Genomic DNA, 27,679 nt, shown 5'->3' with positions numbered 1-27,679 from the left:
ACACAGCAACAAGGTTCAGTGCGCAAGCGTGTGGCGGCGCGTGTAAACATCCCCAGCTCGTGTCCGCAGGCGCTTACCTGTAATGGCTTTCTGCAGCAGTGAATACTTCCACACAACTGCGTCTGTCCAGAAGAGCATGCATGAGAGGTAAGGAGGACATTTTCGGGCATTGTTTGCTAAAATGGCAACCAACCCCAACACGAAAAGAGACTGTTGAGGCCGCGAGTGAACCCGCGAGACAAAGTGAAGACGTTGTCCGTTCTCGAGCTTAGCCTGCCAGGGAGACACTGACTAGCTAGCCAGCATCGCTAACCGTTTAGGTGCTCGCCGTCTCCGGCCAAATGATCCTGTGATCAAACAGTAACGTAGCAATAGTTTGTTTTGTACGACAAACATGATATTGTAACGTTATCTAAGTTACGGACCTAACAATCTAGGGTAACTAGCTATATTGGGGTCCATTTTAATAGCTAAGTGGCTATCTAGCTATTCAAGTTTTTATGAGGTTAGCTAAACTTGGCTAGCTAGCTACTTAGGTGACTTACCTGACGCAATACCGAGTTAAAACATTACTGTTTGCTTAGCTAGCTAAGTTAGTATTTTGGTTATTTTTGCTTTCCGGCATGTCTGCATTTCCGTAGTTTCAATAAGGAACGTATAAAGCAAGGGACATTGCTGGTTTTAAAACTGTTGTTATAAGCATGTTGTTTCGGGTACATCTGGTTTCAGGTCTGTTACAGGTCGGTTAGTGCTGTGGCTGACTTGCTATTTTCTAACGTTAGCCCCAAAAATCCCGTTCTCGTTGCTTTATGTTGTCCTGCAAAAAAAACGGGTTAATTGGGCGTGTTAATGCCTCGATTTTACACTTCAGGGAAAAGAGAAGACATGAGTTGGAGCAAGAGCTGTTTGCCTACACAAGATCAGAAGAAAGGCTGTGAGTGTCGCTTCTTGTGTGTGACTGCTGATGCAACTTTAATGAAAACCTAAAAGTCTAGAAGCTTTTAGCCTTTAAGGATTCCTAGAAAACGTCTGTCTCTCTCTTATTCATATATATATATATATATATATATATATATATATATATATATATATATATAATTACACCGTTTTTCTAGGAATCCTTAAACTCCACATAACTAAAAATGAAAAATATAAATAACCCCCCTCTTTAGAATAGGTGTTTCGTTTATATTTTTCATTTTTAGTCATATGGTGCTTGTAGTTAAACATACTTCATAAAGTATATGTACTAAGATTCACCAATACAGGATGTTATGTTTTGCAAACCTAGAGAATGGATTAATTAATATCTTCGTTTTTGTGATAATGACTGTTGTAAAAAGTGCTGTATAAATAAATTTGACTCTGACTTTTGCAGAGCAAAGCTGAAATGTGTCAAGATGAGGTACTATCACAGGGAACTCTGTAAGAGAGAGCAACAAGCAAAAGCCCGCAACCTTGAGCTCCTCAGAAGTGTCGAGAGCCTGATATCTAAAGCGAATGAATTATCCAGTGACTTCAGTGCACTTCATCACTTAAAGGTAAAGCCTTAAATAGCATTTTTTAGGCTAGAGTGTCCTTGAGTGCAGTGCTGATTAGTAACTATAACCAGTGGTATCTCTGTCACCACAACATTTATGTTTTAATGTTTTGTATTAATACAGACCAGACTCTGTAAACCTATAATTAACTTTTTACCTAAAGGTGTTTTATTTTATTTTGTTAGAAGTGAATTTTCTGCTTATATTAAACTGAGCTTTGAAAAACCTTCCAGAGCATATCATTTTTTCCAGTTCTTTAAACACAGATGTTATATTTTTGTGTGCTGTAGTCTATATGAATGTTGGTAACAGATTTAGCCTAATATGTTCTTTATAATAGCTAATTGCCCTGAAACCAGATAGACATGTTTCACATACACAGTAAGCTTCAATTAGCATGTTCCCTATAATCCAATATCATTGTCTAATTCTCATCTGCTGATTGAATATTTACACTCATTTTTGTTTAGTAACAATTGTAAACACTCTAACACTGCCAGTCATCACTGAAAGGAAATGAGGGAAAAGAAAACAATAGTGGTTGTCGATTATCGCTTAAAACTGAACGCTGCTCAACAGCTTAATATCAAATTTGCCAATTTGTTTAATTACACTACCCCAAATTAATTGCCCACTATTCAGACACTGAAGTACCTCTGGTTTATTCCCTTTCTGAAATTATACTGTCTTTCTCAATTTCATTGTGTTTGGATTGCATTTGTTTTTAATTAAAGAAGCAGTGTATTCTTTTCAGGTTATTTAATATTATTGATATGGAAGCTGCATTCCCAGTTGCAACAGACAGCTGTTAAGAAGTTTGATAGTTGTCTTGCCTAAGTTAATGAAATTGTTAAATCGCCAAGGTGCTTTCACCATGATCCCTGACAGCACTGACATAACAGCTTTCCATCACCAGGATACCTAACAGCCCTGGCTTTTTCCCAGGCTTTTCCTTCCCTTCTCTCTCTCCCTTTCCCACTCATATTTCTACAATACCAATATTTGCCTATAAAATTATAATTATGTGTCCACTACAGCTGTTATTGCTGGTTTGAAAGTCATTGCAAACAGATAACAGATTGTGCTTAGCAAGCAAAATTGCTTCTGGGGGGAGCTGCTATTGTCTTAGGGGGATGAAGTGGGGGGCTGGAGGTAATCCCAGAACCCGCAGTGCTACCATTAGGCTTGTTAATTGAAGTTTGGATTAGGCCAGTCAGTCTGGCTAACCACAAAATTGATTACAAGCCCTGGCAGGCAGTGTTAAGGGCACTCAGAGAGCTGAATACCCACACTGAGGGACACTACATTTTCTATGATAAGCATAAGCCTCTCTTTTTCCTCCTCTTTTCTTCAAGTTCACTGTTTTCACCGTCTTGTTTCCACAGTGCAGCTTCAAGTATGCTCTGTAGGGATGATGGAACATTTAACACATGCACATTAATGTGGTCAATGTTCAACAAAGCATTGTCAGTGGTTTTACATGGCAGGATTTTACAAGATGAATGAGATGAATGTTTGTTTACCTATCAATTTTGATGGAATTCCACACAGCTGGAATGTAGACATCACATTACAAGACTTCTGGAGAAGAGCGAGAAGGAGAGCGAGAAGCAGCTGGAAGCACCTAAAGTAAGAGATTTATGATATCATTTGGAGTACAAACTGCTGTACATTTACAAAGTTATTGCTCAGCTTTCGAGGAAACTATCATCCTATGATGGGAACTTATTTAAAAGTATAGCTAACATTTTCACATTTTGCAAGCAAGAAAGGAGAGTTGGAGGAGGAAAATGGAGTAGTATACTCACAATTCTTCTTTATACTCTTTTATAGTTTATAGAGGGTGTCATTGTTGAAAGCCCACAATTAATTTATAATCAAAAGCAATTTGGGAACTGCTTGAGGTCATTGTTGTTTTACTCACAACTTCAGATTGCTCTTTTAGTTCATTAAAAGGGTATCTAAACCTTTAAACCAACTTATGTTAGACAGTTTATGAAGCTCTTGAAAAGGGGGAAAAAAAGTTGCTTTTCTCAATGTTTCGTACTAGCTACCAGTCATGGAAAACCACCATAAACAGTTGTTAATAGCCAGCTGTGACTACAACAGGAAAACAGCCTTAGTTTCAGTCTTTAGTCCTGTGAAACAGAAGTCGCCATTATGTTGATGGCTCAGTAGAGTTAGTGTGGGTCTGGTTGGGGGTGGAGGCTGTTCATTTTCGTCGCCGTATCTGTGATGGCGCAGGTGTCTAATCCGGCCCGCTATGACCGTGCCACCGATGTAGTTCAAGCCTGTGGCTGCTTCTTTCCCTCACTTCAAGCAGTTCGAGCGCTTTCAGATGAAATGTGGAAGACAGCTCATAATGACTCGGAGCATGCTGTCTCGAGCAGTCACTTGTGACTGTGTGCCACCCCCCCACCCTCCCTTGCTCCCTCCCTCCAGCCTGGTGATATTGTAATGAACAGAGATGGGAGGAATCACTCCATTATGCATACGCGCCACTGCTGGCTGCGTGCATGTCCCCGAGGCTGCAGCATTCATTAAGGGGAGCTTACCGGCCTGAAAGCTGGGAAACCATGATAACGGGATATGATTTTCATATTTAATACATTCCTTGGAAGAGCAGGCGCGTGCCGCGGATTGATAGAAGAATCAATTGCTACTTTAGCGAAACACTTTCTGCTTTGCCCTGCAGCTAGCGATGGAATCACTCAGCCAAGAAATTAACTTTTCCTTCCTCTCCCTCTCTCTCTTTCTCTTTTTCTTTTTTATAGCTCTGTGCTGGATCTGCCAGGCTGGCTGTGCGGTTTATAGTGGATGTTATTAAGCAGCTAACTGTTTGGTATTTAAGACCCTTATCAGAAAAGAAACAGAAGCCCTGCTTTTTGTTGTTGTGTGTGGCAGATTTTTTTTTTTTCCCCCTCTGCCACTCCGTAGCTCGGTGGCAGTTGTGAATCAGAGCTGGGGAGCAAAGCGTCACTAATAAGATTAAAAGTTAAGACACTGATCTCTGTGCACTCGGCTGAAAAGACAGTTGGAGAAGAAATCTAACCTTGACCCAAACAGGCAGTTGTTAAAAAGGACAAAAGTGGCACTTTTTAAACACTTTGCACTTGTGTCTATTGGAAAGGAGCCCTGAAATGGGAGAGATAGTAGGCCTGGGCTAGTGATTGTAGGGGTAAAAGGAGAGGATGATCTTGCATAAATTAGTCTCCTAGCACATGAACTCTCTAAACTTGGTGGCAATTTATACCAAAGTTCAGAAGCTTTCTCTTCAGGTCATCCACTGCTTGTAATTTTTATTTTTATTTTTTTCTCAGGGAAATAATTTGCAGGAGTACGGCACATCCATTCCCCCCAGCACGGGGCAATCATCCCAACATGCCGCCACGGTAACAGGTCAGCAGGCTCTTCATGACCTTTCAGTGGAGTGCCGCGTCCTGAGCACACACTTGCCGTGTCTGACGGGGCCCATGCCTGATCACTCCTCAACTCCCCATACACAAAGGTACCCTTTGACCGATGCCCCAGTTTCCAAAACCAGCATCATTGCAGCTTTATCTGATGTTCCAGACTTGGACGATTCATCTGACGGCGCGGGCATTGTGCACAGAAAGCGCCTACCGTCTGCTGCCAGACACTTTGCGGCGCATGAGCATGGGCCGGGCCAACCGGCCTCGCCATGCGAGACCTCACAGGCGTCTGCGGAGTCCTCTTATCATGGAACTGTGAGTGGTTCATTGCTCCAGCACCACCTCAACCAGAGCCCATCCCCAGATTCCCGTCACTCAAGAGGCCCTGCAAGGTTCGGTGGCTCCGGAGAGCAGGACAGAGGGGCCGGCGGAGGGGCAGAAGTGGAAGCTGAGTCGCCACGGAAGTGCCCAGACATTCCAGGTAGGGGTTCTTTACTTATTTAACACATTGCCAAGTTCCCTCCTCTTTCACCTGCTCCTTCCACGTCTTCAGTGTTTTTGTTTATGTTTACATTCTGGCTTTGTCTTTGCCTTCAGAACGGCGTCAAAACGGAAGCCCCAGTACTCTTAGTATTCCCAGTTCTGATGTGGCTGTCACACCCCAACCTTCACTAAACACAGACAGCAATGTTTCGGTCTCGTTCAGCGACAGTCTCCATGAGCCACGCAGCCCAGGGGGAGGGGCTCCACCTCCAGGCAGAAACAGCACACCCTGCATGGGCAGGAGAACACCAGAGGACACGGTGCAGCCTGGAGGACCTCCTTCTTCAAATCCAGAGCACAGGTAGGCCTGCATCTAGCAGCCTCTCAGCAAAACAGCTAAATTATCATTCAAGCACTTGAAGGTTTATGTAAAACAGACTGTCTTAAACCTACTGGAACACAGTTCATATTGTTTGTAGTACACCCATTGTCTGAATTTTAAGATGCCAGAGTTAGTGGGCAGGATGGTAGAGGCTGAAACCACAAATGCCACTGCAGCAGAATGCTGCCGGGCTGCTGAATCAGCCCACATATGTGTCACGGCTGGTGGATGAGTCTTTGAGATTCTTTAAAGACACAAAGTAGGACAAGAACAACAGGTTTGGTTCAGTTTTTTCCCAGTTTTCTGCTCTGTGTGTGCTTGTGTGTGTGTGTGTGTGTACGGGTCCATGAGAATATGATGAACTAGAGTCACGCTCCAGAGGGTCTCACTCATTGCAGCTCAGTAGCAGCTTGAAGACACCTCAGAGGGAGGGCTCAGACCCCGAATCCAACATTACTGCCCTAATCCCAGATAATGCCCTAACACAGCAATTTTCTGCTCGGGAGATTTGTCCAAGTCCCAGTGGAGTCCACAATTTCTTGACTCCCCAGAGTGTCGTGACGAATGGAAGTATGGACAGCACTTTAAGAAAAGAGAGCACAAGGTGATGTCCACCAGTTTAAATAATGCTATTGTAGAAAACTGCTTGGTAGTCGGTTTGATTCCATACTAATGTATTTTATTTATTTATATATTATATATTTATATATTATATACTGCCTGGCCAAAAAAATGGTCACACACTCTTAATATTTCATTAGATCGCCTTTAGCTTTGATTACGGCACACGTTCGCTGTGGCATTGTTTCCACAAGCTTCTGCAATGTCATAACATTTATTTCTGTCCAGTGTTGCATTAATTTTTCCCCCCAAGATCTTGTATTGATGATGGGAGATTTGGACCACTTCGCAAAGTCTTCTCCAGCACATCCCAAAGATTCTCAATGGGGTTACATTGATGGAATTATCTGGTCGTTAAGTATATTCAGGTAGTTAGCTGACCTCATTCTTTGGGCTCATAATGTTGCTGAACCTAGACCTGACCAACTGCAGCAACCCCAGATCATAGCACTACCCCCACAGGCTTGTACGGTAGGCACTAGGAGTGATGGGTGCATCACTTCAGCTGCCTCTCTTCTTACCCTGATCCACCCATCACTCTGGAACAGGGTAAACCTGGACACATCAGACCACATGACCTTCTTCCATTTCTCCAGAGTCCAATCTTTATGTTCCCTAGCAAATTGAAGCCCTTTTTGCCCATTAGCCTCACTGACATGTGGTTTTCTTAGGGTTGCACGGCTGTTTAGTTCCAATCCCTTGAGTTCCCTTCGCATTGTGCGTGTGGAAATGCTCTTACTTTCACTATTAAACATATCCCTGAGTTCTACTGTTGTTTTTCTATGATTTTATTTCACCACACGTTTAAGTGATCGCCAGTCACGATCATTCAGGATTTTTTTCTGACCACATTCCTTCCTTGAAGACGTTTCCTCACTGTCCTTCCACTTTTTAATAATGTGTTGGACAGTTCTTAACCTGATTTTAGTAGCTTCAGCAATCTCCTTAGATGTTTTCTCTGCTTGATGCATGCCAATAATTTGACCCTTCTGAAACAAATTAACATCCTTTCCACAACCACAGGATGTGTCTTTCGACATGGTTGTTTAACAAATGAGATGCTATTCACTGCATCAGTTAGGGTTAAATAACTTGTTGCCAGCTGAAACATAATCACCATGCAGTAATTATCCAATGGGAGGCTCTTACCTATTTGCTTAGTTAAATCCAGGTGGTGACCTTTTTTTTTGGCCAGGCAATGTATTATATATTTATATTTCCAGCTTTGATGCTTTATGTTCATTATACTTTTTTTGTGATATGGATAAATTAATCAAATGAAATGTAGTAACATTGATGATGATAAATTAATATGGATTAATCAGTAAGTATGAATATTGAATAATGAAAGAACATGCCTACTTTCTCATTATTCAATCTTGAACACATGCAGTATATAAGCTCCCTAAGCTAACTCTGTAATGCTATATCTGATAGGGAATCAGGAATGATCAGGAAATTCCCCTTTATATCAACCATACACTGTATCATTAAAAAATAAACTACACAAACATATTTGGATGCAGTATGCTATAACATTCAGGGTACTGAAGTTTTCTCTGTCAATGCCAGGTAGATATTTTAATATTTCTTTAATGTTAGGGGTCTCTTTTTGATTTAAGATGACCACTTTATTCACAGTGTCTGCATTTCGGCTTGCTGTGGAACAGTGACCCTCTATCCACTTGTCACAAAGGCCAAGCATCACTGTCTGATTCTGTTACACTGTTGTGCGTAATGTGTAAGTCGAGCCACTCTGTGTCGGTGTGAACACTCTGCTTTTAAAGAGTGCAGGGGAGACCCTCATCCCATCTGACTGGGCTCAGAGAGAGAGTGAGCCATTAGTGTACATCTTAGCATATACTGCGGTACTGCATGCTGGCCTGTGGAGTGCAGGGTAAAGGCAGTCCTCCATTTCAGCACGGAAAGGAGAGCTCTTCTACTGTTTTCGCCTGCCCTCTGACCAGGCAGAGCAGGCCATCAGGTGGATTCTCACTCAGCCATTCAGTCTAGGGCTCTGCATGCCACATGTAAGAGGCTGACCGTGGCATTTCAGTAAATTATTGTAGCAGATTGAATATAAAGTTCTGTAATATTTTGAAGCGATCATAATGGTCTTGGTCATGAATGTGGGATTGTGGTCAGTGGCTTCGTATTAGCTGACCACAGCAAGTTAATATTGCAATCAAGAATAGAAATACATTTTTATCGTGTTTTGGCATGTTTACACTTGCATTTTTCCATGGTTATTTCTATAGTGTTGCCCACAATTTCATGTTTTGGTGGTTTTTGCTTTATTTTGTTCTTTTGTTTTTTTTTGTCCCTCCGCAAGTTATCCAGTGTAATCCAGTTATCCAGAATGACCCTAAAGTCTTCATTCTCCTGACTCATGACATCAGTTTCCTTATAACCATTTTCCAGAATCTTTTCACTGGAATATTGATGAACCGTCATGGCAGACACAAAATAATTTATAATAAGCAGAGATCGTAAAGCACTATAGAAACCTAGAGGTGTAGCTAATAAGTAATCAAATGTTCACAGCAAGTCATGTTCCCCTTTTTTTCTTGGGAAAGGTCTGGTCTGAAGAGTCTTGCCAAATAAAATGGAGAGGAGCTCTCTGTCTCCCTGCTGTAGGGGAGGGGCCCTGCTGCAGCCGCTCTGAAGTGGACTTAGCCCAGATGGATTGTGCTCCACAGAATGTCATGGATATAATTCGCACGGGCAGCTTAATCAGGATGTTACCAGGAAACGACCTGCCAAAGAGAGGCGGGGATTGTTCGGCGCCCTCTGACCCCCTCCCCCCCCAGGCCCATTATAGATTGTCATAAATTCTTTTTGGGGGCTTTCATGTGGTGGGCGCTTAGGATTTGGGCCTGGGCTTTGCAAGGTCCATTCACTGAGGGCCACCCAGTGCTTAATACTGCAGAAAGACAGATATAGCACCACTAAGTCTACACCTATTAGACGCATGGTTCATATCTTGTTTTTACTGCCACCCATGATCAGCCTGATGGCGAAATGTTTCCTTAAAATCAACACCGAATGTTGGACTTATGTGAGGATTTGATATCTTCAGTGTAATGTTTAAATTGCCTATGAGAGGACTTGATGTATAAACTGAACAACTTTGACATACAATATTGTCAACTTTGTCATCTTTTTCTTATTATTGTTGTTATTATTATTATTATTATTATTATTATTATTATTTAATAGCTAACTACAATGATAATTTAAACATCTTTTCTACACACACACACACACACACACACAAAAAAAAAATTAAGTTTTGTGTTGGACGTGTTTGCTACTCACTTGTGAGCAGTGTTTCCTTTTGCATATCTGGCTTTTTTGCTTTCATTTTTAGACTCTCACTGGACGGATTATTTTATCTGCTGGACAGCATTGAGGAGCATCTGCCTGCTAGAGACACTGAACTATACAGCAGCCCTGCGGTCTGTGAGCAGAAGCTCAGAGATATTATCAGGTCTGTTAATCTGATCGCTTCAGTTTTCCTCCCCCATTACTGTGTAGTGTTCAACCTTCCAATGTGCATTGCATTCTCCTGTCTTTTAAGAGCACTCACTTTCAATTAAGTGCCATTATGTGGGACCAACAACACTCTAACCATAAATCCAAGCTTTTGAGGGGTTTCAAATCACAGAAGTGTCATAGTAAACCCCCTTCTTGCAGTCTAATTCTGGAGTTAATCATTAGGAGGTCTGTGTGCAAATAGATGTGTATATTATCTTAGAATCATCTCCCTCCATTTTTTGATTTACTTGCAGGTTTAAAGCTACAGTAGATTTAAAACTTGTGACTGGATTATCATAAATGCTTTATGGCTATGCAGATCAGTTGCATTTGCGTGCATGTGCATAAAACACTTTATACGTAACCACGCGTTTGTGTTGGTGTCCGAGAAGGTATGCGTACTGCGTGTGTGACACCTGATGGAGGTACCTGTGGGTGTGTGTGTGGGTGGGTGTGTGTGGGTGGGTGTGTGTGGGTGGGTGTGTGTGGGTGGGTGTGTGTGTGGGTGGGTGTGTGTGTGTGTGGGTGGGTGTGTGTGGGTGGGTGTGTGTGGGTGGGTGTGTGTGGGTGGGTGTGTGTGTGTGGGGGTGTGTGGGTGGGTGTGGGTGTGGGTGTGTTCCTCAGCCGAAGTGACGGGCACTGCAGGATTCGCAGGGAAGAACTGGCCTCATGCGGGGCTGTGGTCCTGCAGCAGCTGCCCTGCTTAGCACGGAGCATGCCTCAACGCTGCCTGCTGCCCAGCAGCCTGGTCCACACCTACTGGTCCACGGCCGCAGACGCAGCGCAGATCCGGTAACTTCCACTCACATGCTGCTCTCTCAGAGCGGGTTGCAACTGCATGCCTGAGTAGTGCCTGCTCTTCTTCACAGCTCTACAGTAAAACTAAATTGTGATATACAGAACATTTTATGAGATTTGTACCTGTACAAATTAAATAAAGGCACACAATTTTTGTTTGTTTATTTATTATTTATCTTAAATGATAGCTACTGAAAATAATATTAACAAAAATAAATGAATAAAAAGAAGAAAACAAACAAAATAATCATATACACATTAGGCTACAGTTTGGAGCTTGGTTCTCCTGCATGCTCTCATGTTGCACTTAATATTCCCCTTTATGTCTTGTTCTGGTTTCTTTTGGGGATTAAATTATTACCATTTAATCATCTCTAATTTTATAACAATAGTCTGGTTTTAAATGGTGGCCGGTTATACATATGTTGATGTGGATGTGATATTGAAGGGTTTCTGTGTGCATGTGCATGTGCAGGTCATGTCTGGCTGGCGATAGTGCTCTCCTGTGGGAGCGTTGGCTCACTCATGTCTGTCGGCTGCTAAGGTTGGATGTCCTGCCACTCGAGCGCGCCTTGCGACTCTTCACGCCACTCCTAGTGTGTGAAGGTGCCTCCTACACGGACAAGGTAGCAGCCCCGTCCTCTTGGGCCCTCACAGAGGGCCACAGCCAGGTTCTCGGGGTGACCCTGTGCCATTTCGGTTATTGTCAGTAAAGCCATTTAGGCCATCCAGCAATTCCTGACCCACACTAAAACAAACAGTAGAGACAGAGTTTGTCTGGTAGCCATAGCTCTGGAATTTCTTGTCATATTGCTGGATGGAAATGTGGCAATGCTACAAAATCACCTAGAATTACAAAGGTGAATATCATGCACTGGTCTACACATAGTCTACACATAGTCTACACATAAAATGACTACAGATATTTTTTGTATGAAAGCCATCACATGACTTGCCTAATAAGGTTACTTGAACAGATAATTAACATGCTTTATTAGCACAGACATTGTCATAGATTTTTGTGGATGCAGCACAAGTGCAGATAAATGACATAAGACAGTGTTGGCACGTGCGGGAGTGGCAGAAATGTTGTCTGCACTAATCCAGCGCAGAGCCGCACAATTCCAAAAAGAGGCTGGGTTAGACTGAACGCATAATCAGCAGGTGTGGTTAGGCTGCCACAGCAATATACAGTCAGATTAACTCCCATCATTCCCTTTAAAAGCCAAGCCTTGAGCCTGCGATACAGTACAGCAAGCAGATGCACAGATGAGGAAACAGACATGCTTGTCATGCAAGAACACAGTTGCCACACACAAATATATGGCAATAATTTTTACTTTTCACAATAATAATAATAATAATAATAATGTTATTATTAATGACAATAATGCAATAGTAATGATCAACAATAATTATTATAATACATGTTAATATTATGATTATTATTGTTGTTCACGGAGATCACACTAATATTTACATAATTGTGATATGACTACTTATTTAAATAATATACTTTTCCATGTGTAATGATGTCAATTGTGTGATACACAATAGAATTGTGAATAAAAAAATTAAATCAATTGCATTTTTTTAGTAACTGAGCAATACAATTTTAGCAGGATGATGTTTTTGGTCAAAGTCTCATTGTGAGAAATTGGACAATGTTTTTATGTGCCTGCTTGTAGTGAGGAAAGTACTGTGTTGTACTTGTATTTTAAGCTAAGAGCAGGTCCAAGGAGGCAAAATGGGCTGAAAAATATCATTGCACTGACCATATTTAAATGTCACATTTTAAATGCCCTGTCTCACCACTCCATTCACCTTGTCACAGGTCTATTTATTTCTGTCCAGCAAATTAACATATGATGAGAAATACACATGGACCATACAAAATTGGTAAAATTTGGTTCCTTTTAACGCCCAAGCACAGCCTTAATATTGGAGCCCTCAATATGTTTTGTCAGATGGAGGATGAAAACCAAAAGGCTCCTCATTAGCATGACACAATGTTCTTGTTTGCTTATTTTGATTGTAATATGTTTTATTATAAGTAAATTATAAATAAAATAGAATTAGCCTTATTAACGAAGTGTTAATTTCAATACTTGGTTGCGTATTGAATACCCACTTCAGAAATGTCTGTAGATGGGCTTCATTTTTAGATTAGTATCTCGAGGAGCTGTGCCACAGTGGCAGCCATTGAAAATTAGGAGGGAGAGCATGTGAACGAGGTGGAGAGTTATTGGGAGGTGGCGCTCTTGAGAGCAGGATGCTCAGCCCTCACATGCTTTTGGTTAGTGGGAGTGGCCAGGCAGGTAAGGGCAGGAGGCTCTCTGTATGCGGATCTTGTTGCTCTGCTGCAAAGCTTGGGGAAGGAAAACGCACATACACATATACCCATACAAAAGAGGCAGTATGTACCAAACATGCACACGAAGAAACCCTCTCCGAATAGTGGAGTGCCAACAGTTGCATTCATTGATATTTAAAACGCAGTGGTTCATCAAAACCCTTGCAGCATGGTGCACTTAACTGATATTCAGCCTTCTGTTCAGAAGCTACGGGACTGTGATGTACACCCAGCTGCTCATGCCAGAGTCTGTTCTGTTTATCTGTGTGGGTACTATCAGATTTCAGTTACATAGATTGTCCCTAGAATTGCGTAAAATATTTGAAGTGTGTAAGTGTTCAGATCTCCCAATCAACAATTACCTCTGTTAATACACATTAAATTAAGTTGTGAACAGCAGTTTTGAACTGAGCTCTGTAGTGCTGAAGAATTGAGTCCCTTTTTATGATTACAATGATTGGTTTGTAGATGTGTTCAAAGATGTCACCAGCGACTATCAGACTTCTATTTTATTATAATATGTTCACTCTGATCTTGCAGTACTTTCTACAGAGTGATAATATAAGTGGATAATGGGGCCGGGATAGCCTCACCTGATAGCGATTGACATTTGAGTACATTATTATCAGTTACACAACTAGAGACAAAACAATCAAACAAATCCTGAATTTATTAATAGACATGTCACACCAGAAGTGTCTGTCTGCAAGTGGTAGGGAATAGAAGTCATTCAGGATCAGAATGCTGGATAAAGTAGAAGTCTGTAGTAGAAGTGTGCTTTGGGTCGGCATGTCTGGCATTACAGGTGTGTGTGTGGGTGTGGGTGTGGGACGCAGGCCGAAGAGCTGCTGAAGAGGCTTTTAACCCATGTGGCCGAGACTGGTCTCTCGTCAGAGAGCGAGGAGTCCTCATCCTGCAGCTTACCCTCACTCCTGCGCGATGGCCCAGAGATCAGGCCGGGCAGACACTCCAAAAACCCTGCTACACAAGGTCAGTGCATATGCAGGCCCAGCTGCTCTCTACGGTTATGCACATGTCGCAAATCTCACTTCTACAAGGTTTTTGTTATCTACAGAAATGCTGAATACTGATTGGTGACACAGTTTCCAAAGCTACTGCTACTGTGTCATGACTTAGTAAGTCACTCTACATGGAGTAAATCAAGCATGGTCTTTTTATGCTTGGTGGGCAATTCATTATACATTGTTATGGATCGATGTTATAATCTTAGCTGCAAAAAGGTTCCTGTTTTATACCCAAGTATTGTAGGCATTGGTCACATAAATAAGTAATACACTGAGCGAGCCATCATTATGAACTGTCATCGAACCTGGAGGATACTTTGAAATGATAACCACAGTTGTACTCTGTGTTCTCACCCATTGTTAACTAAAAACAATCCTAGTCCTTAGGTAATATTTGTTTTCTCCTAGTTGAAGTGTCAGATTAACCAGCTACTTTGATAGCTAATATTTAAGTGCTCCAGAATGCAATTATCCAGTATTTTTTAATTGTTCTCTGATGTCTGTATAGAGAGTATTTAAAATTGGTTGGGGCAAAAAATGTCCAGATGTGGTTTTGCATGCACATTTACAACCCTGTGAGTTGGCCCTAGAATGAAACAGCCTTGTCTTTTTTTTTTTTTTCCTCAACCTTTTTTTTTGTTGTTGGGCTCATGAATAATTAAAGAACACGGTTCTGATTGGCTGGTTTACAGTGAGGCACCACAATGGCTCACACAGAATCAACAGGTCAAAATCAGTTGCTTGCTAACTGTGAGAGGTGAACCATAGGGTGCGTAGGTATCCAACCGTGTATATGTTTGAGCCTGCGTCAGAGGATATTTCAGTTCTCAAGCTGATTAACAGATTGGATACATGTCGGATGTCTTATTTCCACTTCAGTGATGGAAAAACTAACATTAGCCATCTATAGGCCTACACTGAATATCACTAAGCAAACGAACTAGCTAGCTACAATATATCTTGTAGATTTATGACAATGCAGGCTATTCCTGTGAATGGGTCACATGCAGGACGATAAAATTTACATAGGTTGTCATGCTATTAATACTAAAAATTTTATATGCTAGCTATTTACTTGAAGCTTGTGGATAACTAACTACTATAACTGTAACCTATACTACTTGCTTTTGATCTCAAAAACACAAAGTAAATTAAAAGTGTTTAGGCATACAGCTATAGATGTTTGAGCCTGCTTTTGGGATACTTTAGTTCTCAAACTAAATTTGAACTCAAACTGATTGACTAGATCTCTTTTCAAATGACCATTGTTTCCACATCACTGATGGACAAGCTAGAATTAGCTAGTAGACAGCCAAATCACCCATATCTTCTTAGTTATGTCTTGTTCATTAACTGTAAGTTAGTTTACTTGACAAAGGGATTGTCAGATGCATATTATTTTGTAGATTTATGTGACAACATGGGGCATTTCTTTAAATTGGAAACAGGCAGGAAAATCAAGTGAACCTCCTTGTGAATAAACTAGGTCATCAGACTAGTTAGCTAGCTAGTTAGATACATAGAGCTTGCTAGTAGCTAATGATACCTGTACTAGCTAGCTAGATACTTGCTTTCGATGTTGAGAACACAGTAAATTAAACTAGTTATCTTACTATCAAACCTTCATTGTAAGATGATCTTGCTTCAACTGGCAAAAAGTTGATAAAAGTCGCATAGCGTGGCTAGCTAGCTACTTGCAGGTTGCAGTTTGGATTGTTATGCCAATAAAGTTGGAACTACCCTTCTTTTCAGTGTCAGACACTGAGCAAAGCCTTCTCGATACTAGTCTAAGGATGGAGAAACTGTCCAAAGCGAAATGTGCAGAGAAAATGAACAATTTGTGTGGCATCCTGTTAAATATGACCATCAGCCATGCCCGGTGCTCTGCTGCTGTTCTTCACAATACATGCAGAATTGTTTTGGCTATGCAGGTCCGTGTTGTTACTGCTTAGGGTGGATTATGGGCGGTTGTATGCAAATTCTAGGAGCGTGAAAATTGATCAGTCAAGACAGTGTTTTTGGAATTGGTCCATTTTACAGACCTGCTTTGCTTATGCCGGATTTACATTTGAAGGAGGAGACAACAGAGTTTGAGGTTCACGGTATATCGGTTCCACATACTGAATTCTCCTTATTCAACTATACCAAGGTAAATACAGTTTTCCATTCTATGGCACTTTTAAATCTTTCAACTAGACACATTGATATTGGACTCAGTTTTTATTTTTCATAACATGCTGATACTGAGGAGGCTATAATAATGGCAACATATATTTATATCCCCAGAAGACAGTTCCCACTTAATTTTTAAACCTTAATTACATTCACATAGAATAGTCCCTGAATGTGTATTCATTTGCAATCATCAGATTATAATCCTCTGAGGGGAAGGGTGCACAGCACAACAGGGTACAAAATGTTCTTCTGCCAGTTGCTTGCAGTTACATGTTTCTACCAGAGAGGACCCACATCCCCAAACTCAGCTGCAGCGTCTTTATATGACTCATTTCTTGGAAAGTAGCCACAGAGGACGGGCTTTTTGTGCAGTTTTACATCTTAACCACTTATCAGCTCTTACTTTGGTGAAGTGACTAATTTGCTATACATTATGTATTCCATATACATAGGTTAGTAAAGCTATTAGATGTAGATTGGTGTTAGCCCATAAAGGCTCAATACCTCAGCACTACAGGACAGCGTTTTATGTCAAACCTATTAACCTTATTTAAACACTGATAATGACCCCAGATTTGGGTCAGAAATTGGGTTGATTATATAATAATGTAACTTTCTACTTTGGTGCCAGTTGCATCTGTCGCATTCTAATCTGTTTTTGTTCAGCTCTTGTGGTTTGGCTGCTGGGTGCCTAGCTATAACATGCAGTCATTAACATACAACTACAACCAGTAAAATGGAGAAGAGAACTTATACGTGGTAGGGTAAAGAAAATGTCATAAACATTTTGTATGCAAAATAGAATATTTCCCAAGTGTTTTCTGTAATAATGACAGTAGTTTCTGTAATAACATAATTATGTTTAATATTATATTAATAAGGACTGATAGTCTATTTGAAAAGCGTTCTTGTCGTTGGTTGTTTGGTGAAGAAGCAGTAGCAGCAATGGCTGTACTATGTTGGCTGTGTCAACCAGCTTTTCAAGAGACTCGAGCACCCGGTAGAGTTAAGAGCCACACCCACCTAAGACAGAAACAGAATCAGCTGCTTTCAGCACTTGCTGCCCCACAGCTCAAAGAGTGCAATTGTAAGTGTTCCACAAGCAAGCAGACAAGCACACGCTGTAAGCGGCAGTCTGGAAGGCTGCATGATGGAGAGCCCCAACACTTCCATTTTGTAACTTCCATTCTGGTAGAAGATGGAGCAGGGTGCCAGGGTTTTGAGGTCCTCATGAGAGAACCCTGCTTCAGAATTCTGTTTCTCCGCTCTGCTGAAGCCTTGTGGACCTTGTTTTCCTCTTTTAAGCCTATCGGTCTCTGTTCTCATCAGTCTTGCTGTTCAGATACAAAAAGGCTGCTCAACAGCCCCCTGCATCTGTATCTTTCTCTCTCTCTCTCTCTCCTCTCTCTCTCTCTCTCTCTCTCTCTCTCTCTCTCTCTCACTTTCTCCTGCAATCCCCCTCACACTGAGCTTTGCTTTCTCTGTCTCCTTTCTTCCAGAAGTACAAAGTGGTGAAGAGGACAGTGCCGACCAAAGCCCTGTGGAAAGTATTCCTATTAGAGGTAAAAAGGCAGTGCCGAGAACCGCCCGTTTGGGAGTTCTTCCGTGCTTGTTTTGTCTTTCTGCTGCCTCAGTGAATAATGGGGGGGTCCCCTTTTTTCCCAAATGGATAGCTGTGGAAGGATGATCAAGGTGAAACGGGTCAAAGTCCCACCTGAAGAGTAGAGCATGTCCTCTAATTATCGCCACAGAAAACAAGCTCCCCACCACCACCCCCTCTCCCTTTAGTATGGGTGAAAGTGAGATCCTTGGGCAGCATAATGCGGCCGTTTAATTGTCCTCTGGCCGGGTAGGGGGTGCCACGCGAGATCTGGCGTCGGCTCTCATTATCTTCTAAACAATGGCAGCCAGGGGCAGACTTGAAAAGGCTGGATGTGAAGGCATGTCTCTAAGAGTCCAGGGTAGCAAGTCCCCAGCACTGGGCTCAGAAATGTAAAACTGTCCATTATTCCACTTGGCCATCTGATTTCATACTGTGCCTTTCATCTGCTGGCCTCGCCAAAGTGCAACGGCTAACAGAAAGAAGTCCGGCTCCTCACTGCAACTAATCAAAGGCCTGTTAGTACAAACACCGCCTCCGCCTGCGCGGCCTTCTTAGGAGATGTTTACAGGCGAACAGTGGAGACTTAGTGAGCAGTTGCTTTAGCCACCCTCGCTGTAAACATCCGAATCATCTAAATATAACCAACCGGTTTTCATGTCTCTGTTCATTTCCATGTGTGTACAAAACAGCTATGTTATGCACATGAAAGCGACCTTCATATTTTTTACATGTAACTAATGCCTGCATTTCTCAGTCATTAAAAAGGGAGACCTGTGTTGTACTGTTATAGGAAGTTGCATGTCAACATCACTGGAAATAATAAGATAATGGGGCATTTTGTGCTCTTTGCATGTAGCCGAGCGTAAGACACTTTGAAGGCATGACTCAGTTTGGCTATCCTTTGTTGGATCTTCAGATGAAGATATTTCAGTTATTGTGGTCTATGTGTTTCACAAGGCAATTTAATGTCTTGTTTAATTGCTATTAATTACTAATTAAATATTCTTTATTTACCTGCAGTACACTGTAGAGATGCTGAATTCCTTAAAATAGAAGCAGAATTAATTTCTGTTTTGTCCCCTTATAAAAAAGCTGATCATCAAATAAGCATCAGTGCTAACATGTCACTGTTTGTATTGATATTAAATCATGCTAAATTATACTAAATCAATGTTCCAAAAGAGGTATTTGGGTGAGATTTCTTTAAACAAACCATATGTGTATGTTTTGTTAGAAGCTCTACGAGTAAGGGATAATGTACAGCCAGCCAGTCAATACCACAATATAAACCCAGGTGGAGCTATAGTCTTTGAGTCTTTGAGTCCTCTGTCAGCCTGTCATCTTTGTTTTCCAGTAATGACTAAGTGACTGTTCCTTTTTCCACTTATTATATGAGTAATTACCAAAGAATAATGACACTAAATAATGGCTCTGAATTTATTTTATTACCCAGGTACATGGCCCTGCTAGGAAAAGGTTCAGAATTACATAGAAATCAATGGTTATGTATAGAAGTCCAGTCACAGTTCAGCAGTCTGAAACAACAGACACAACAAACTCCAAATGCCTTTGACCAATCAGAAATGACAATTCTACAGATCCATGTAATAAGTTTGCAGAACAAATAGAGTGATCAAACAGAATTTTTTTTTTTCTAATACTTGGACTGATGGTATCAGCTGTATTGTCAGGCCTTGGGATCAGAAGCCTTTGGCTTGCTTCCTCTGCGAAAGATTTCGATTAAAGAGGCTGCCTGCCAGACTGAAGCTGCTCCACCATGGATGGCTCACATTCAAAGTTTGCGGAAACGAAGGGCATTTTGTCTGAGTGGATGTCTGCCAGATGTGGCGATTAATGGATGGCACACTTGTCGTGCAACAGTGCCCGCCTGTCTGCGCGGCTAGGCCAAATCAATAGTTTTGTCCCTATCTTCTACCCCACCCCCATGTTTTCACCTCTTCGCCTGTCAGAGATCTCAAAAGGGTCTGTTGGTTCAACAAACACGGAACGTCCGGAAAGTTGGACACCCAGGTCCTGGGCAAATATTTGATCAGCCTATTTTGTGTGTGTGTGTCTGTTCCTTTCTTCCTTTTTTTCTAGAGACAAAAGCATATCAGCTGCTTAAACAATCGGTCACACAAGAAACGCAGCAGAAAAGCAGGCAGGAAGAGGAAGAGGAGAACAACACGTCTGACTTGGAGCCGTCAGGTAACCAAACTGACAGAGTTTTCGAGGCTCAGGCTCTGCTCTGATAGCACACACAGGGTAGTCATATGAACGACCACATTTGTACATTCATGAGAATATTTACGTACTATATTCTCTGTGTAGCAGCATATTAAATCATTGTAGTTTTTGACAAAGTGCAGCATTTACATATGTAGTTTAAATATCGATCCTTAAATTTAGCTTGTAACCTACATGCAATTCCTTTTTATGCAAAGGTGTATCTGATATAGAAAAGCCGAAGAGAGAAACGCTCATTCAAGACTCGCGGTAAGAAACTGCATGCAACAATCCTTTGGTTTTATAAAGGAGGCCTGTGTGGTTAATTTCCATCACTCAAACTCCCCACTTCCTTATTCTAAGCATGGCGAATATTGATTGCCTTCCCAAATCAGACCTTTGAATCGCGGAAAGCTCGCGAGAGGAATATTTTAGCTTTGTGCGTCAGTAGATCTTCATACAATCAGCGAAGAAATGCCGAGCGGCTGGGCTCTCTGCGCTGGCTGTGCCTCTTCACCGTGAATGCATCAGGACACGTAATGGATGAGCAAACATTATGAGGAGTAATCGTCTTTGATTTCACGTGATTACCAAGCGCTGCGCTGACATGAGGGCCAGAAGTCTGCTGCAGCAGCTCCCGGTCTCCCTTCTGCACGCTGCACCCCGCCCACTCCTCTCTATCTGCCTGCCTGCCTCCTTCCCTTGCTTTGGTTCTCTCCCTGTGTCTCTCCCTCTCCCTCCCACCCTCCCTCTGGCTGGCGTACACTATTAGCTGAGGGAAGGGCATAATGGCCGCACTCTATCAGCGCTCTCTGATGGATGCCGTGGCCTGCCCAATGAATGGCTACATTAATAAACATGAGCCATCTCCAGGCCCTGATGCTTTCGGATCATAACCCCCTCTCTCTCGCCTGAGAGTTACAGAGGACTCCTCAGAATGTGTTTAGTAACACAGACACACACACAGACACACACACAGACACACACACACACCCCCAACCCAGCAACCATAGCACCTGGAAGCTGCCATGCCTGTCATGAGGGGACAGTGCTTTTTGTTTTGGTTTGTTTTGGTTTGGATTTAAAGTATATAGGAAGAAAGATATATTTTCAGCTTTGTGTAGTTGTCTAGTGACTGCTTTCAATATTTTTTCCCTTGTGTTTAAGAATTCTTCTTAACATAGTGCATACAGTGTAGTCGCTCATGCTTTATTGCTTCCACAAGTGCTGTGCACTCAAAACCCTGGCATAGCATGCTCGCTCGTTCTCTCTCTCTCTCTCTCTCTCACTCGCGCACACACATACACACACACACACACACACACACATATACTCTCTCACTCTCACTTATTGCTGTTATTTTGTTACTGAGCTGATGAGCAACATCAAAAGAACACGCTGGCTGGGCCCAAAAAAATGGTTGCCTCTCTGTTGTCTTAGCCATGATTACAATGTGGCAGTTAAGCTGGGGCTACAGCTGAGGGATTGGAGTTTAAAGCAGGGGCTTTGGTGCAAAAAATGCATTTATGGGCCTTTGTGCCGCTCCTCATTATGTGTGGGGCCGATTCATTAAGTAATTGGTTTGCAGTTGTTTACATGAGTATTAAGGCCCCCTATTCAGCAGCCTTTGAGAGATACATTGTGCAAATGTTGCATGTTATGAATGGCCAATGGGAGGCGGGGGGCCAGGCCTATTGGCCAAACTCTGCACTCGGCTGAAAGGAGCAGAGAAAGGCACTGGGTACTGCTTTGCATAGCAATGACTCACCCTTAATAAGCTTTCCAGATTAAATACATGCAGTCCATACAAGATGCAAGAGATACTCTTAACACATTTATATGTGCTCATTTTACTATTATGGCACTGGAGAGAATTGGGGGGCTTTCATATTCCTCTTACTCACCAAGTTCTCGCCCAGTGCCGCACACTGCTGCTAAATACTGCTATAGAGCACAGCATCACGTGTTTCCCTCTTTTTACCTGGCCCTGTATTTTTATTGATGGGGCAGCGGACAGATCGGCTCAGGTTTATAAAGGATGCGGCGCTGTAACCCTCTGGCCAACATTGTGGCGAAAGAGTGCTGGAGCAACAGAGTTGCAGTGAGCAGCGCCACAGAAAGGCCACTCGTCACCCCCCTCCTTTGTCTGGGGGTGCTTCTTCTCCGCTCCCACTGCCACCATGTGCCCGGCCACGGCAGGCATGTGCACGGCATTGTGGGGTTGCTCCCACTCTTGTCCGCTTGCTCCTTCATTTTTGGCAGCAGAGTCCACAGGAACCAACAGCGTGTGCCGTTTGTGGACAGCGTCGGGAAGGGCGGCGCTCGGGGAATTTAAGGGTTCCTTCGGTGTTCATTTGCATGGCAGGCTGCACAGGACACGTGTGCCCAAGCAACAATGAGGGCCCTATAGCTGCCTGTGGGGTAAGGGAACAGCAGGCAACACCCGCACGCACAAACCCACCCTCTGAGAATAGTCCTCCTGACCCATCAGCTAGGCACTTGGCAATTATTGCGTGCATGTGCACTGTGTGAGAGGGAGAGAGTGAGTTGTTTGCAGCTGCATTTAGCATAAGCATCCCATGGGGGGGCGCTATGCTTCTTTGTGCACTGCTTTGTTTTCACCAAAACAAAGCATGTACAGTAAGTCACTTCTCCATTTGTTGTCTTAAAAATCATGTCCTGGACATTAGATTTCATTACAAAAAATTTTTCATGTACTGAACACTGTCATATATTTTTCATGTGTTATTTCAATACTGTACTCCCCCCCCCCCCCCCAACATTTTGTATTTTACTGTTTAGTAACAGTGTGAACAATTAGTCAACAATTAGTTTCATAGTTTAAGATCCAACTAGCTGATCCTGGCGCAGTATACGGGAGAACATGTTAAGAGATGCTGCTAAGACGGCCCAGGAGAGCCTCTTGGCTGGGTATTCTGAGTAAACCCTCCAAGCCCCGTCTACCTGCAACTCTCCTGCACAGCCAGCAGAGAGCAGTCGTATTAAGGCCCGCTCCTGCACGACGCGTTAGTTCCAGGCAGCAGCCCATAGAGGGCAGCCCTGCAGCTCTTCTCACAGTCATTACCTCATTGTGAGCCCCCTGTGGTGTGCTGCAGAGGTCTAATCAATCCTAAATCACTGTGTTGCAGGTCAGTACTGGGATGAGTGTAGGAGGAGGTGAGAATGGTGGCGCTGCCTCATTTTTGCACCCTTACACAAACATTGTTCCAGAGTGCATGTTCTATTAGCATTTCTGTGTGGGTGGCAGTTTTTTTTCTTTTCTTTTCTTTTTTTTTTTTTCAGCCAGGTAAATAAAGGGAACCTTCCTTAACAACGAGGGGCCGATTATAACAGTGGCTGTAAGTTTGTGATTATTCTTGAGCTGTCCAGTAACATGCAGGTGCTCTTATGGCTTTCCTATCACGTGTCAGATTAAGAAATGGATTTGATTGAGGAGAGACGCCCTTTTTCAGTGTTATTTCGTCGTACTGTTTTTTTTGTGTTTGTTTTTTGGTTTTTGGTTTTTTTTTGTCGTTCCCCCCCGCTCGTGATTTCAGCACCTCTCCTAAGAGGTGTTAACTCTAATAAACAGTTCAGGCACTTTTGACCACTTGTTTGGTTCCTTTCAAAAACAATACACATGCAGCTATAATCATGTGAGATCACTGGCATTATGAAAACCACCGCCCATATGGCGAGACCCAATCCCAGGCTGTTTACGTGTAGCGTGCTGAACCCAGCGAGCCGTCTGTCTTTTATTCTCAGTTCAAATGCATTACAGCAACTCACACATGCCATATATTAATGCATCAGTTGCTCACATGGAAATGAACAGGACCACACCGCAAATATGTCCAAATGCGCTAAACAACGTGCAACAGAGAGGATGGACCAAAACCACACACACACAGACGCGCCGGCGGAAGCAAAAGAGAGGTTTCCGTCAAAGTGGTAATTTGCATCATTTTGCACATTACATTCACCTCTGTGTATGAGACTGAGCCAAACAGTTGCCGGTCCAGTCTTACATATTCAGATCCGTTGCCTCAATTAAGTGAATCTCAGCGCAAGATGAACTGGCATAAATGTTTATGGAAATGGAATATTAGATTGGCGGGGTCAGAGGCATGCACGCCTCTCTATGGTAATCACGTCTTGAAATCAGACCTGTCCCTGTCTGAAGAGCAGCATCTGATGGAGCGTTCCCATGGCACGCAAGTTATATAAAAGAATAGCCCAATTTATGCCCTGAAACATGTATTTATTATTGTGCTTGTTATGGCTATGGAGGGTGGGGGGAGGATACGGCTTGGATGTTGTTGTGGATTTTCCAGCAGTTAAACAGACAGGCTGCTGTGAAATTTTGTCATCTGCATCTGGTGGAACAGAAAGGATTTTCTCTTTTCTGCCTTGCCTTGTTAGGTCTGTGTATATGTTAGGCCAATGCTAGAGTAAAAGTACTGAAGAAGTCAGAAGTATTGAAACGGGTTATTTGTTGTGATGTCATATAGGAGAATGCTGTAAGTCCAACACTGGGTTCTCTTTGCTGAGTTGTGACCATGTGTGTAAAAACACATGCGTTTCATCATTAAACTCCACTAAAACTGGCTTCACAGTACTCTGCATTCATGTACACATGCAGCACTTTTCTCAAGGATATCTTTGTCAAGTGGGAAAAAAAATTAGTAATTTCTATATTACAGCATGGATCTGTGTGATGATTATATATTTATTAAGGACTTTCAAAAGACCATTGACCCACCCACCCCACACACTGGGTCTATCAAGGCTACATCTTTCTTAATAAATAAATACATGTTTTTGTTCCCTTCCTTTCACGAATTTAGCAGACTCTAAAGGCCTTGCAGAGATGCTCACAGATAAACTAGTTTATAACTAGTTCATCTTGCTGAATGACTGTGACAAAAGCAATGCCATGTGTTTCATTTATGACATATGACCACTGGCCTACCAAACAGATGAATGTCTTGTCTCTTTGTTCTTGTTGGTTAAATGTATTTGTGTTGCTTTTAACCTTGGCCTGTTGTGTGCTGTTTTTAAGCATTTGACAATCTTATACAGATAATGGCCAAACCTGCTCCAGGAAAGAGACTTACCGGTCAAATGTGTGCATCACAATATATTTATCTCTGTATACTTGTAACACCAATGAAAATGAAAACTATATGTGAGAAATGTGAAAGAGACTGTAGAATATGTTTGAATGGTACTAGACATAAACATACCAAAAGAGTTCTGCCTAGCTCTTTTGGCTACTGCCAGAAGATGAGTGCGTATAATTGAGGTTGTTTGTGCAATATGAGTGAACGCATGAATCTACACCGCTTTGTGTCACTTTGATCTGTTGAACTGCACAGGCCAGAGGAATAAACAGGGTTTTTTTTCTTCTTAGTTGAAGGTTTACTACCACTTCACAAGAAGAGAAAAGAACAGAATAAACAATATGGATGTATCATAACAGAGGACCCTGATGAAGATGAAGACGAAGACGACATTGTTAGGGTGTGAATAGGCCCAGTGCTGATGTAAATTGAAGAGGACGCCTGTATGAAAAGTAGCTTAGGCTCTTGCATATGCATTGGTTCAGATCAAAGGCTTGACAGGGGTCACTCATTTACATAGAGATATCACTGATGCTATGGGAACCCGGCAACCCTGCGTTCAGAACACTTATGAATAAAGAGGGCCTTGACTGGGTCCTCCAGCACAATTAGAAAAGGAGTCAAGGAAGTTTATTTGGCCACTCGGGCCATCTGCAATTGGTTATAGCAGGGAAATGCTTAAGCACTGTCCAAAAAATAAATTAAAAGAAATGATTGATTAGTTTCAGGCAGAAATCCACAACAATATCTGCAATTTAAGGTTATATGTGGGTATTAATTATTAATCGGATTTTTAATTTTCAAAATTCATTGCTTACAGGTTATTTGTGTTATTAAAAATGTGTTGAAATATTGTAATTTATATTGCATCATTGCTTTGTGATCAATTTTCAATTTGTTGAACATGGTCAATAATTGTTCTTAAATATTATTAACACCTGCAAACTGCACCAAGATCTTAAGACTTCTCATGAAATATAATTTATGCACACTTTATAAATATATAGTGTACCTTCCTGTGACATTGTGACTGAAGTTTTTTTTGTTTTTTGTTTTCCCTCTTCACAGGAAGGATCCTAAGAGGAAAGTTCAGGCCTTCTCTGCTGTTCAGTCCAAAGGTAAGATGGCTAACTAGAGAACGCCATACAGTAGCAATGACCAGCAATGCAGTAAATATGTAAAGCAACTTGATGTGATAGTAACTCGGAGCTTTAGGTTGTGCAAGTCCTGAAGCACTGAATGCAGTCTGCTAATACTACTGAAAACATCCATGTTTGGAATGTCACCAATAGCTACCGAGGGACATCCATAGAACAGTATATATTTGCACATATAATAGCAGTAAACACGTTTCATTTTTACGGAAACTTGCTTTCAGCTAGTTTTATGATGGCATGAGGAGGAATCACTGTAAATATGCACTGACTACTGCAGCAAGGTTAATCTGATGCTCTTAACTGTTTTACCTGTGCTATAATCTCTGGTTTAGTGTGGGCAGTTTGTTGCATGAATGGGCATTTTCCAGTCCACAAGAATGAAAAATGCAATTATTAACTCACCTATCAATACCCTTGTGTATGAGTACAGTTCTGTAATCCAAAGCACTCATTCATTGTCATTATTCCAGCTACTGATTCATTTTGTCCTTCCCCCCTCCCCCGAAGCTTTTTGGGGGGATTCAGATGACTCCAACTCGGACATTGAAATGGCTCTGCGACCTCAGCCGCACAACACCAATGATGATGACTTTGATGACTTCTATGACTGAGTAACCTGTAATGACAGCTCACGTCATCTAGCCTGTTTTTCCATTTGTTAATGTACTGTAATGAACTGCTTTTTCCTGCAAAATAAAAACATAAACACAAATCTTGACAGGCATCGTATTAACATTTCATGACAACAAATAAGGGGAGACCTCTTTATTGTGGGCAAAGAATGTGGAGAGTTTTCAAAAACATGCTCGTGTTAACCCTGCTTGAGTCTCTTTAACTGAACAACACTTGGGCCTGGTTGAAATAGATTAAACTTGGTTTTTAAAGTGATTCCTTTGCTCTATGGTGAATATTATGCATTTCAGATGTTGCAGGCATCTCAACCACGTTTTAGCATCAGAGAGTTGGAGTGCAGTGTTGTGAGTCAACTCCTCTGAAAAGCCGGTACACAATGGCCTCTCTGCATGCTGCTGAAATACCTTTGAACTCGCTCAAGTACCTGTGGCCCATTTAGAAGGACAAAATGCGCCGCGCTCATCTCAATATAGAAACAAATGCTCTCTATGTTTGTAGTGGCACAGGAACAATATCTGATGGCTTAACACGACAATGTATTCCTGTCTGCAGTCAGTGCCTTACATCAAATATGGAAGCATGTACTTGTAAATGGTAAAATTCTAAAAT

General features: G+C 42.0%; 1 protein-coding gene across 7 annotated transcripts; it reads left to right on the top strand.

Moving 5' to 3' along the window:
- The first annotated feature begins 27 nt into the window (after window positions 1-27).
- On the top strand, window positions 28-27,155 carry kiz (kizuna centrosomal protein). 7 transcript variants are annotated; one of them, XM_027004823.2, is made up of 16 exons: window positions 28-147; window positions 872-934; window positions 1,379-1,541; window positions 3,093-3,170; window positions 4,862-4,940; window positions 5,115-5,435; window positions 5,552-5,798; window positions 9,811-9,930; window positions 10,602-10,769; window positions 11,251-11,401; window positions 13,965-14,118; window positions 17,828-17,890; window positions 20,032-20,139; window positions 20,376-20,427; window positions 26,349-26,398; window positions 26,945-27,155. In XM_027004823.2, exons 1-16 carry the CDS (start codon window positions 83-85, stop codon window positions 27,046-27,048), a joined length of 1,986 nt encoding a protein of 661 aa, XP_026860624.2. In that variant the 5' UTR covers window positions 28-82; the 3' UTR covers window positions 27,049-27,155. The 7 variants fall into 7 exon arrangements, with proteins under 7 accessions (XP_026860624.2, XP_026860623.2, XP_026860621.2 ...); XM_027004822.2 differs by having other exon boundaries at window positions 4,862-5,049; window positions 5,155-5,435; XM_027004820.2 differs by having other exon boundaries at window positions 4,862-5,435.
- Window positions 27,156-27,679: the final 524 nt, after the last annotated feature.

Source organism: Electrophorus electricus, chromosome 13 (assembly GCF_013358815.1).
Source record: "Electrophorus electricus isolate fEleEle1 chromosome 13, fEleEle1.pri, whole genome shotgun sequence".
NCBI lineage: Eukaryota > Metazoa > Chordata > Actinopteri > Gymnotiformes > Gymnotidae > Electrophorus > Electrophorus electricus.
Note: the sequence above shows the minus strand (reverse complement) of the source record. Positions and strands in the feature narration are given on the sequence as shown.

Excerpts from the sequence above, each read along its gene's own strand:
- kiz (XM_027004820.2), top strand. The coding sequence starts at position 83 with ATGGCTTTCTGCAGCAGTGAATACTTCCACACAACTGCGTCTGTCCAG. Across the intron at positions 10,770-11,250 it reads GCAGACGCAGCGCAGATCCG|GTCATGTCTGGCTGGCGATA; the intron begins GTAACTTCCACT and ends GTGCATGTGCAG. Across the intron at positions 26,399-26,944 it reads CTCTGCTGTTCAGTCCAAAG|CTTTTTGGGGGGATTCAGAT; the intron begins GTAAGATGGCTA and ends CCTCCCCCGAAG.